Source organism: Pholcus phalangioides, unplaced genomic scaffold (genome assembly GCF_987345545.1).
Source record: "Pholcus phalangioides strain wild (caught in Gottingen) unplaced genomic scaffold, Ppha-v1.0 ptg000039l_1, whole genome shotgun sequence".
In the NCBI taxonomy this organism is placed as follows: domain Eukaryota; kingdom Metazoa; phylum Arthropoda; class Arachnida; order Araneae; family Pholcidae; genus Pholcus; species Pholcus phalangioides.
In genome coordinates this window covers 17,858,507-17,871,314 of record NW_028301625.1, presented here as the reverse complement: position 1 = coordinate 17,871,314, position 12,808 = coordinate 17,858,507, and the positions used below count along the sequence as shown (strand labels likewise).

Below are 12,808 nucleotides of genomic sequence, written 5' to 3'. Positions count from 1 at the left end.
TAGGCTGGGGCATCCGGGTCACAGAGCCAACTGGAGGCCACAAATAATGTACACTTATTTTGCATAATTTTTTCCCTTTTAAGGGAGCCCCAAGAAAATGTCTACCCTGGAGCTCTAAGAAGGCACGCTATGGCCCTGGCTGTAGCCTGTGTATTCCCCACTGTAAATTCTTCTCTGAATATATTAGTGATTATGCATAATCACCAATCACCATAGTGGTTATGCATAATTGCCAATCACCGCAATATGTTTGATAAATTTCATTACACTTAATTTTTTACGGGTTATTACGCATAACATCCAAGCGTCATTGGAAAATCGGATAAATGCTAAAAAAATTCCCTTTTACTGGTGATTATGAAATATATAATTATAATAATATGTATAATTATAATTCCCAAGGCATAGCAGGCAAATAAGATAAATATTTGAAATTTATAGTTTTACTGGTGATTATGCATGATACCCTATATCAGGGTAGAATGGTAAAATTTGTTAAATAGGAGTTTGTTATATTGAGGTCTGATTGCAAAATTCATCAAATAGGAGTTATTTTGGGGATGTTCAAAAAATTTTTAAATCATAGTTCATTATAATAATTAAAACTCAGGCTCACAAGTACAGTCATCTAAATAAGAAAACTTTTCATGCCAATGGGACCTATTTATAATCTTTATCAATGCGAAATGGTGATTATGTATAATCAGTGGTAAGAGTGATATTTTTTTAGTATACCATCAAAGTTACCTACAATGCCTGGTGCTAGAAATTCTGAGAATTATTTGCTCTGATGGCAGTGGAGTACTATCAAAAGGCTAGAATATCACAACTGCAGTATTTAACATTCATTTGTACTGTAGTTGATATCATAGTGTCGGATTTTGCTTTGCAAAAACAAAAGAAAAGGAATTCTGTACATTCAAGTATAATAGATACATAAGAATATCTAACTAAGCTCAAAATGAGTCTTTCTTGAAATATGGGCGATATTTGTAATGAAAAAAAAGAAAGAGGGAGAAAACATCTCTTATTACCTTCATATTGACTGTTAAACATGATGATGTTACACTACCAACAAATTGACCACAAACTGATAATTGTGAAGCTCAGGATTCAGAACCTAAAGCCAGATAATATTTTTCCATTACCCATGTTACATTCACATAGCTCTAACTGATGATTAATTTCCCTTCCATTTTTTAGCTTTGTTCTGTAATTTATGTATCCCATCAAAAACAATGGATGACTTTTCTTAAATTAGCAAGAGATGTTTCAAAGCATGCAAAAAACTACTAATACCCATATAACATTGGCCCAAAAACATATTCAAAATTCTTTATGATGTAAGATGCAGCTCTGCTCACATGATATTTTTAAAAAAATCACAGAAAATTATTGACTATAATTTGACTACACAGGGAAACAAAATAAATATACTTCTTAACATTCTACCAAAAAATTTTGATCACACTTTTACATATAGAGATTACTAAAACAATAAATATTTATTCAGAAAATACAAAAAACTAAACTTATACATGATATTCCAATCAGAACAGTCTCTACATACCGGTGTGACGTATCCAAGTACTTCATTGTCAAAGTTACGTGATATTGCTTGTGAAATGCTGAAGGATTTATATTCTTTTAAAATCTCTCTGTAAGTTACATTTTTTAATGATAAATGTTGGCTTCCTAGCAGGTGCTTCACTTCGTTCTGGCTTCCCTGCAATACAAATATATAAGAATTCTCATTCATAACAATTCTCATACACCAATCCCTAATGCAAAATGTTTTGCATTGTTCTGCAACAGGCTCTCGGATGACTGGAAATGTTCTGGCGTAAAAATTCCCACATAATAGTGTTTTCTACACTTTCTTAAAATTCTTCCAGATTGTTCTGCAGTGTATGTCACAGATTTCGGCATATTCTGCTTTGGGGATGTTAATATTACATAAGAAAATATACCACTGTGCCATAACCGGGGGTGTAGTACAGGACCTGGCAACCTTTCAGAATTATTACAGAAATAAAAATCTCCTAAACAATTGACACATTTACTAAACAATTAGCATCTCTTTTACAATTGACATGTTTAATAAACAGTACGTTAACAAACACGTACAATATAGAGGGATAAATCGAGAGAGAAGCTAACCATACTCAGATAAGATAACCATAATCTTTTTATGGGCAATGTATTATATAGCCGCTATGGTGGTGAAGTGGTCATAGTGACGGAAGACTCACATTGCAAGGACCTGGGTTCGAACCCCATCACCACCACAGTGGTGATCGGCTGAAGCTGGTTTTCTGTGAAGCAAATGTGTGTGTGTGGGCCTATCTCCCTATTAAAAAGTCTCAGCAGAGAGCAACAGGCCTACAATGATACAATTATTCAATCATTACACTTCACTCATAGTTAGAAAAATTAATGGCAAATGGCAGCACTACACATAACAAGCATTACACAGAAACAAACTTCACATACAGGTTCACCACACATTCATGCATATTCTAACATGTACAAATTCATTAGAAGTTCTGCAGAGGAATATAGACGAGATGCATGTGTGGTGTAGGTAATGTATTATATACTATTAATAGCTGATTTTTTCTTTCATGATATATGATTTTATATTGGGTTGCTGTATTTTGGTTATATTTGACATCCACATTTTTTATGGACATCTTTTTTCAGCCACTTCATTGGGCAATTTGCCTGTTTTGGCTTTCGAGTTTTTATTTGTATAAAGCTTAGGCTGATCACCCGAGGTCTGAAGCACTTCTAACCAGGGTTGGGGTTTTGGATGCCCGAAACTGGTTGTGGACAGGACACGCGGGATAAACTGTCCAAAAGTGTCTGAAACTGTCTAAAACCTCCAAGTTTCAAAATGTTATGTGGAAACCTTTTGGATTTTTTGTTTTTTTTTCATGATACTAACATATTACAAAAAATACTAGCAGAAAATGAAACTAAATCAAAAATATTTCAAAAAGGTGTCATTTGTTTTTTTTCCCAAGTAAACTTTCACCAAATTGATGGTTTTCAGTTGGAAATCTGATAGTAAATTAATATCACGTATATAACTGTTTAAATATAAACACTGTTTTCAGTTTTTTAGTTTGTCATAAATGTTATTTCTACTCCACATCTTATTTTTCATATATGATTATGAAGCAGGTACTGTATTTAGTACAGTGATTGTCAAAAACCCTGCAGAATCTCTCCAAACACTTTTCTTTAAAAATATATTATATTGAAGGTACCAAATACGCATAGTCACAGTTATAATCATTGCATTATTGTGAAACTCAACATAAATATTATTTTTTATTAGATAGCAATATAATGGTGTGAATATATATCAATGGTGTAGTGTTTATTTGATGCAAATTATTCTGTTTTGACTTTTCAAACTTTTTTTTTTAATTTTAAATATATAGATTTTTCTATTTTATATTCTCAATTTTTAAAACCTAATTATAAATAAAGGAAAATATATCTGAAGAAAATGAGGCCACTATGTAGCACCTACTCATGACTAACAAAACACAATTTCACAAACACTGATTACGCCTATATGATGATAAAAGACTTCAAGACCCAAAGTTTTTGTTAAATTTAAATTGCTGCGGTTATGAGGCTAGGAGCTAATATTTTACCGAATAAATTCAAGCTATATTTACTATACATTCAATACTATCAATACAATACAATTGTACAATTCATACAATTGCAATTCTATCATTCAATACGAAAAACACTGGAAGAAGGCTTATCAAAAGACTGTCTTTAACACATTGTTTTTTTTATTTTCATGTCGCCCAAGTTATGCATCAATTGAAAGAATATTTTCAAATTTTGTTATCTTAGAAATCGTTTTGGCACAGATAGGGCAGCTAAATTAGTTATGTGTTATATCGAATGTTAAAAGGTGCAGCTGCGCTTGATTATTAGTGCTCGATTATTACGTAAGTTTAATTTCATTCTGTAGTCATATCTATTGTTTTTTTCTGATTTCCATGCAACAACTTTTTATCCCATTCTTGTATCTTTCATGTTTTCATAAATCTAATATCTAACCTCACGACAGTTCAGTTTCAATTGTTTGATAACCTGATATCAGTTATATAACCCTTTGCACATACTGTTTTGAATTTCAAAATCTTATATTTAATGTAATTTTAATATTATAATATAATTTATATAATATAAAGTTTATTATTTGATAATAGAAGTTACCTCTTCATCAAATTGCAAAGTTTTTCGCTTAGTTATAAATATGAGGTTTTGAACAGGAGGGTTTTGGACGGTACGATTTTATATTTCACCGTACTATCCAAAATCTTGCCAACTCTGGTAAATATTGTTTATGCCTATTCATGCCTTAAAAATACAGAAGACAACTGAATGCTATTGGGTAGCATCAGAATCACCAAACTTAGAATAGGCCTATGTATCCAACTGCTTTGTAATGCAAACTGTTGTTTCAACTATTTGCACCATAATTTTGAATGATGAATGCTAGTTACTGTCCAAGACCATGAAGAGTAATAAATACAAAATTATTTTTTTTTCAACCAGCAGAAGTTTTTAATGACTACTATACTTATTGAACCCTCAAACTAAGCAAATGAAAAACTAATAAATCAAATGGTCCACATACACCCCGTCCCCAAATAACCTTTAAAGCGATACAATTTCTGCTTTGGCAGAATCATTAATTGTAATCTCCAACATTTGTAATATTTGGCAATATATCAAGGATTCCCTGCTCAATTAAAATCAATTACATAAATTTTGTTGATAGAATTTGGTAAAAAAGTAGGACAAACCCGAGCAAGTAGGACATTTTAGTGAAAAGTAGGACGAGTGGGAGCCCTGAAAATGGGTGCTTGTTGCACACCTCTAGCCAGTTTAATTTCTGACCTCACAGCAAAAAATCATGGCTCTTGATTAATATTCTTGTACTGAAATGGGTATTCTACTACCTCTCTAATATTTGGTCTAACTTTTTGAAACACCCTGTATTGTTTTCAAATAAAAAAAAACATTCAGAAAGTGACAAAAAATTTATAAAATGAAAAATAATTTACACTCTTCATGTTTCCTCTTCGTTTCCAACCCTTTGCATATACTGTTTTGAATTTCAAAATTTTATTATATTTAATGTAGTTAATAATATAATATAATTTATATAATATAAAGTTTAATTGATTATAGAAGTTACCTCTTTATCAAATTGCAAAGTTTTTCACTTATAGTTATAAATAGGAGGTTTTGGACAGTTTTGAACAGTACGGTAAAAACCACGGTAAATACCGTGGTTTTTACCGTACTGTCCAAAACCTTGCCAACCCTGCTTCTAACACCCTAGAAACATGTACCATGGAACTTTGGTTAACAAGCTTAATTTGTTCCACCAATATGCTTGTTATCTGAATCGCTTGCATATAGAATCACACTTCCCTCATAATGGAAACTCGAATAATTCATTCTACAATTATTAATTCATATAAAAATGATTAATAAAAACGGCATTCAATCAATGCAAAACAATATAATAAATATCAATAAAAGAATAACGTCCTGAATGATTCATCATCACCAAGCCAAAACCGCTGAAGCTATAAATATGAATTTTAATTTTCATTTTATAATGTAAAAAATTACTATGAAGGGTTTTTTTGAAATTTTCGATCACTAAAGGGGGTCGTAATGGGGTTCAAAGGTTATAAGAGAAATCATACTGCGGCAAAAACGCTGATGCTATAAATATGAAATTTGTGGTCAGTATTTTTATTTTGTAATGTAAAGGGACTTATCAAGAAGTGATTTTTCAAAATTCAACCTTTAGGGAGGAGGATCATAAAGAGGGTTTAAAGGTTCATGGGGTAATCCAGCTGAGGCAAAAATGCTGAAACTACAAATATGAAATTCAGTCAGTAGTTTCATTTTATGATGTAGAGGCTCTCTCAAAGAAGGAATTTTTCAAAATTTAATCCCCTATGGAGCAGGGGTTCGAATATTATTGGGGGATCCATCGCTGAGGAATTTTCAGATTACCAAATCCATGTGAGCAAAGCCATGGGTAATGCTATAAATAAAGATACAATATGATGTTTATAAATAAACTTACTCTAAACGAAGAGAGAAAGGAAGACGATTGCTTAGGACGATTTACGGACTCCGTTGTTTGCAAACTTATTCTTTTTGTTGTGACATTGAAAAAAAACCTATCCAATGACACTTGCTTTTGCCTCCTTTTTAGGATTTTTCAGAAATGAGAAATTGCATTGTTGCTGGACACATTCATTGCTCAATTTGCTACAGCTTCATTTGATTGGTTCTTTTCAATAAAGTTTTGCACAGATTCCCACGTATTCTATACATCTATCTAATCTCATTTGAAGTGAGGGACTTCTCACTTCTCTCTTCCTCAGATGAGATACCATCCATAAGCTCTTGCTGTTACGTACTAAGGTGACTCATCTACAGTCAACTCCTGGCCCGGTTCTACTCCTAGTTCTTGAATGTCATCCTCATGCAGCTACAGTCCCATGGTCTTCCCCACAGACACAATTTCTTTGACAAACATTGACTCTTATTCATGAGCTAGCCCTTCAAAGTCACATTCAATGCTATCAGCCCCACCGTTTTCTCCAAGCAAATTTTGAAAAAATTTCAAGCGCACATACACGTGGTTACAATGCTACATCTAGTTTTATAACGTAAACAGTCATGCTCGGATCTATTCGTTTTTCAAGTGAGGCGCCCTGAACAGAGACTGAAGGAGTGAATATTACTCACAATTCTACAGTACATATGTGGAAGAAAGCAAAAAACCATCAGCTCAGTTGTCATTACATGAAAATAAAGTGCAAAATTTTTGTTCGCAATGCAGATCATCGCTTGCTAAGTCAAAATTTGGGCAAATTTTTTATCATTATGCAAAATTGCTAACAGATTGCTCTTTAACTAAAGTTCTACTGTGTTAACAAGTGAATAAATTTGACCAAATAAGGCTACAGGCCAGTGTTTCCCAAATGGGGCAATAGAAGCTACGAGTATAACACGGGATCTTATGGGTTCTCTCTCGAAATGGAGGCAATGAGAGGAAAAAGTTTCTGAAGAAGGAGGGGCAATGGAACAAAAAGTTTGGGAAACCATGCTATAGGACTATGGGAATTTGAATTTATAACCATGCACTCGGAAAAAATATAAAAAATCTTTGTCATTTCAAAATTGTAGGGTCATTTTTCTTGTGGTGAAAATGCTATAGAGATTGTGTACCGAATACAATAATTGAAATCATGGATTAAATGCAATAGGTAATCTATGTTTGTATCAACTTGATATAGTGTTTCTCAACCTTTGTACTCTTTCAGAATCTTTGAATCCCCAAAGCAGAATATGCCTAAAACTGTAACGTACATTGAAGAACAATCTTGAAAAGAATTTTAAGAAAAAAACTTTTCTGCGTTGAGAATTCCACATATGTTTTGGGGGCCATAACAGTGTCTCATGTCATCCTGTCCGTACCGTAGCAAATAACACAGAATCAGCAAAACAAAAAAGTTAACAAACAAAAATAATCTGTATAGTGAAACCTCATTACAACCATACACAATATAATGATAAATCCTTATATGACAATATTTTTTCATATTTTGTTTAGAATTGCCTATAGACTAATGTTAAACTCCTGTATAATATTTTTGAGATTTCGAAGCTGCAACATTTTTTACATTTTGCTCAAAATTATCAATATATTTTTAAATTTTTTGCCAGTTTTTGTTCTTTTGAAGGTGCCCAATAGCATCGGTATTTTGCACTATCTTCCCTCGGAAAGTGTTAATGTAGTTACTACTTCTGTGTAGCACACAAAAGTGTTGTGCAGTAAACCATTTTACAAGGTAAAAAAAGTCAATTGAATTTTATTAATCAACTAATCAATTAAAAATTTTTGTTGTGAATAAATACTTATATAGTGGTACTAACAACACCAATTCAGAAGAGATACCAACAACAGCATAAATTTGGTTGGAACAGATGATAATGCTACCTCTTGATGAAATGATAACCTACAACGTTATCTATTGTTATATCTGAACATATATACACACATACTACCAAAACAGCCACTGTGGGCAACACACATGAATTAATTGGCCAGATGACTGGTTAATTATTTTGGGCACATAGCATGATAGAGCATCACAATGCCTTAATGGAACACAAAGAAAATCAAAACTGCTGCTTCAGTCTAATTAGGATGTGCCCGAGTGGCATGGTGGTAAGATGCTCGTCTACCATCGTGAAGGTTGTTGTCAGGGTCCCGGGTTCAAACCCAAGGGAGGATATCGATAAGATATTTTCCCTAACGAACTCGAGGCGACCACCGATAGACAGCGCCTTCACTCCCAACCTATCTCACTAATGGCAGTAAATTGCAATATAGCGATATGGCCAGAGTTGGTGTTTGGTGAAGTAGTAGTCTAATTAGGATGTTGATCAAGACCTTATGAAAACAGAATCAGAAACAAGCCCTTCTGGGTGCTTCCAGGAGCACCATTGAGAAACAGGTTACAGTTACCAGCTACGTACAATGAGCATGTCCACCCCCCCCCCCCTATCCACAACAGTTGGGCCCAAGACGATTCTTATCATTTTTTGTTTTTTCCCACACTAAATTAACAAACGAAAGGCCCATAAAGAGTCCAGACTGAGGGCCTTGCTGCAAGATGTGTGTGTGTGTGTGGGTGGGGAGAAGGAGACTGTGTTAATGGGAATAAAACAAGTGATATCTGAAAGCAATTTATGAGAAGTAAATAAATCTTTATGCAAAAGGTAAAATACAAGTACAATCTGTGACTAAAAATGTAGCGTGCATGATTTTTGGGTATTCAAAACATAGAAAATCTGTAAAATTTAGTAAAAAATTTATTTTATTATTCTATTGTTTATCTACATTGGTATGTGCGTCTTAAATACAATAAAACTGACAGTATGCAATCAAAAAACATCAACGTGTCACTCTGGCCGGCATCTGTTTTGAGGCCGATTCCGTACGGGTGCTCAAACATTTAAATGTCCAGCCCGGAATTCGAACCCAGACCTGTAAGTTGGCGTACCAAACACAAGGCTGCGAATCGATCACAAAACAAGCAACTATATATTTATGTCAATATCATTACTTATAAAAAGACATTAATGACTGGATAAAAACAATAGAACATTTACTTTGGTATTTTTTTTCTCCACGCGAGGTTTTCGGTCACTTTTTGATAATGTACAAGACCCATACCGTACAAAAATTATAAGTAAGTTAACAAATACAAGAAAAAACAAATTTTGCCGCATCCTGCCAACTGAACACCAAGACGGCAAGAACATATAATAAATAACAATGAGGTAGGAATGCCTTTGTATCGGTTGGAATCGCGGTATTGGTGCTTCTTCCCTTCACTCATTATTTGTTTCCCTCCCCCCCCCCCCTGACTTTTCATTCGAACGTTATATTTCCCTCAAGAAACGAAGCTTACTTGAGTTAGATCTGATTAGGATAACCAGAAGATTCGAAAACTGAGAAAGGATGACGGCTACGCACGAACTCTTGGTAACGTTATTTATCCAACACCACACTCAAATTATTTCAGTTGACATTTGGCTGTGAACTATAAAAAAAAAACATTTAATTCAACATCATATGCGTTGAGAGTAAAAAAATTGATTTTTTTAAATACATAATACAAATACAAATATAAAAACAGCGCCACAACAGGCAAAACGCCCAACGAGGTGGCTGAGAAAAAGATGCCCATAAAATAATAACATAAAGCATGGCCAAACCCCCACCCCTCCCACTTTTCTCTTCACAACATATCTTTTATAATAGAGAGAAAAATTAGCAATTTTCAGATAGTAAAAAAAAGGCGTTCCACGAGGGTCAGTCTTGGGGCCGATACTGTTTACAATTTGCATAAATGAACTAAGTAAATTAAATCTCAATGGTATATCTTTTGCAGATGACACAGTTTTATATGTTGAAGATACAGAAATAGATATTTTTGTTAAAAGAACAGAAAGGGATCTAACAAAAATAAATCACTGGCTAATTAAATATAAATTAAAAATAAATACGCAAAAAACTAAATTTATGTGCACGAAAACAAGAAATATAAATGACAGTATAGAGATCCAAGTAAAATTACACACTCACTGCACATCTCAAACTATATCAGAATGTAATTGTGAAGAAATAGGTAGAGTGTTTAATTATAAATATTTAGGAATAGTTATACAAGATAACCTAAAATGGAACATACATAGTGAAAAAATGGTAAAAAAAAACTCAGAATGTACTCAGGAGTTCTATATAAACTTAAATACATAGTTGACAATAACTTCCCAAGTAGTCACCTGACGTCAACTATGACGTGAAAATTTGGTCATTTTCTCCGAATGACGTCAGTCAAAAAAAAAATCACATCATTTCAAAGTCATTTAATGACCACGAACAGTAAAGGTCAGGAAATAACGTGATTCTTGATGACCTTAATGAAATATCAGGTCATTTCATGACCTTATTAGCCATGAAGGTCATGAAATGACGTGATTTTTTATGGCGTAAATGATTTTGCGTCATCAAAATCACGAATTTCTTTCTAACTGAAAAATTCTGTTCCGGATGAAAATATCAAAATTATCCAAAATGTTTGTCAATGAACCTTCAGAGGGCGTTTCAAAATTACCCTAAGCGTATTCGTTACTGGTTGTCACAAGATAAATGAAGTACTTTTAATTGCGATTTTGTTTTGAATGGAAATGCAAAATTTTTCAATGAGTTCATATAAATATATCAACACGTTATATAAATTATAATTGCATCCATATCACGTTTTTTACGGAAGATCAGAGGATCTGTGAATCTGTCCACAATTGAAGAAGATGCAACGAATCCTTTGACGTGTACGTTGAACTAAAAAAATGAATTTTTTTTAAATCTTTTTTTTTTCGATAATTATAAATAACGCAAATAATTATATTACTATATTTTTCAAGGATAAAAAAAATGAAAGAAAACGAAAAAATAACTGCCATCGGCTAAACTCAGCAAGAAATTAAACGGTAATTGTAATATAACTAATCAATACTTTTAAAGTCTTCATTAAATAACACTCAATGGTTATCGCTATGATAGCGCAATCGGTAGAGCATGGCGTGTGATACAAAGGGATATTCCTCAAATGAACTGGGTTCGAATCCGGCCTGGGAGTCGTACTTTTTTTCCCTCCCGTCTCTTCAAATAGCGCCATCTACCTTCTTAAAGTCGAACTATTTGCAAATGGTCATTTTTTTACGTTATTTTTGACGTTTCCAAAATGGACATAATGACCATTTTATCACGTCATGTTTGAGACATTTTATGACTTCCAAAAAACGTTTTTATTGACGTCAGGCGACAACTTGGGTTCTTGAAAGATATCTTCTATGCATGGGTTTATTCAAATATAAATTATATGAAATATGTGTCTGGGGAGGAGCGTCTTACGAAAACATACGCAATCTGTGTAATAAATTAAGAAAACAAATAAATGTTCCTATAAATAATAAAAAAATACAGTGCCACATATTAACACAGACAGAATTTCCTGTACAGAATTTATAAATTTATCATCAAAAACGAAGAATGGTTAGTAAAAAATGAAAATAGAACATATCGAATATAAGTATAGAAATGTTTATTAAGTGCCTAAAAGTAACAAAACATCATTTCAAAAAAGTTTTTGTTACACCGCACCAAAAATAATGAACTTCATCTACTCTAGTAATTACACAAATAGTAATAAAAATACAGATTACAATATCTTTAATATAATCAAATATACAGATATTAATGCAGTACATTGAAATAAATTATTACACCAATGCATATTAATTATGTATATATACTAAAATGCATCTAATGAAGAAAAGAGCTGTTGCTGAAGAAGAAAATCATATAATAAAAATCATATAGGCCTGCTCGAAGGGCCATACAGTCCCTTGGGGCTACATAGTGCATGTAATATATGTGTGCATGTTTTGTGTCGTTGTCTTTGTGTAACTTATGTTTATATTTGTATATTATATTATATATTTGTATCTTGTAATTTTTTGTTTGTTTGTACGAAAAAAAGAAAAATAATAAGAGAGAGACTCTATGAAAAGTCAGTTGTGATTGAACTTTGCGAGTAAGTCGCTCGCTTTCTGATTAGCTTGTGAATACGCGTAAATTGCTGTTCTGTAAATAAATCTGTGTTTGTCCGTCGAACCGCTTCTGGTTTTGCAATCTCGAAGTCTTGTAGAAATTGTCCGGAACAATTTGGTGTCGAAAGCGGGATAATTCAAAAGCGGGGTATTCAACTGAATAAACTGATGTCTGTCATGCACCTGATGAAATCAGGCAACGAAGAGAAGATCCAGTTAAGACGACTTCATATACTTCATGTGTATTAAGGGGTTCTACCGCAGGCACTGAGCTATAAGTATAGCCACTAGAATAGCCTTATCAAGTCGCCTTAGCTATAAGTAAACCTTTCCTTATAGCTCAGTGACCACAGGTAAGACGGCTTCATACAACACCACACTAAATATATTTCTAGTGTGGTGTTGCTTCATATAGCTGTGTTTGGCGGCGTATGTCCCGTATGTGCAAACTAAATTTTCTGTACTTTTCTCGAAACAATATGGTCAGTATTTCTACATAGCTATTACCTGTGTAGGACGTCTGTTTGTTTAACCGTTGGTAAATCAATCT

The 12,808-nt window shown here is 33.1% G+C and overlaps 1 protein-coding gene across 2 annotated transcripts in view; it reads right to left on the bottom strand.

Moving 5' to 3' along the window:
- Positions 1 to 9,384, bottom strand: part of LOC149065641 (chitinase domain-containing protein 1) — a 73,661-nt gene extending 64,277 nt beyond the window's left edge. For both annotated transcript variants that reach the window (XM_089253978.1, XM_089253979.1), the window contains exons 1-2: positions 9,250 to 9,384; positions 1,571 to 1,726 (exon numbers count right to left, since the gene is read on the bottom strand). In XM_089253978.1, coding sequence (XP_089110104.1) covers positions 1,571 to 1,726; positions 9,250 to 9,369 — 276 coding nt within the window. In that variant the 5' untranslated portion in view covers positions 9,370 to 9,384. The remainder of the gene's footprint in view (positions 1 to 1,570; positions 1,727 to 9,249) is intronic.
- Positions 9,385 to 12,808: the final 3,424 nt, after the last annotated feature.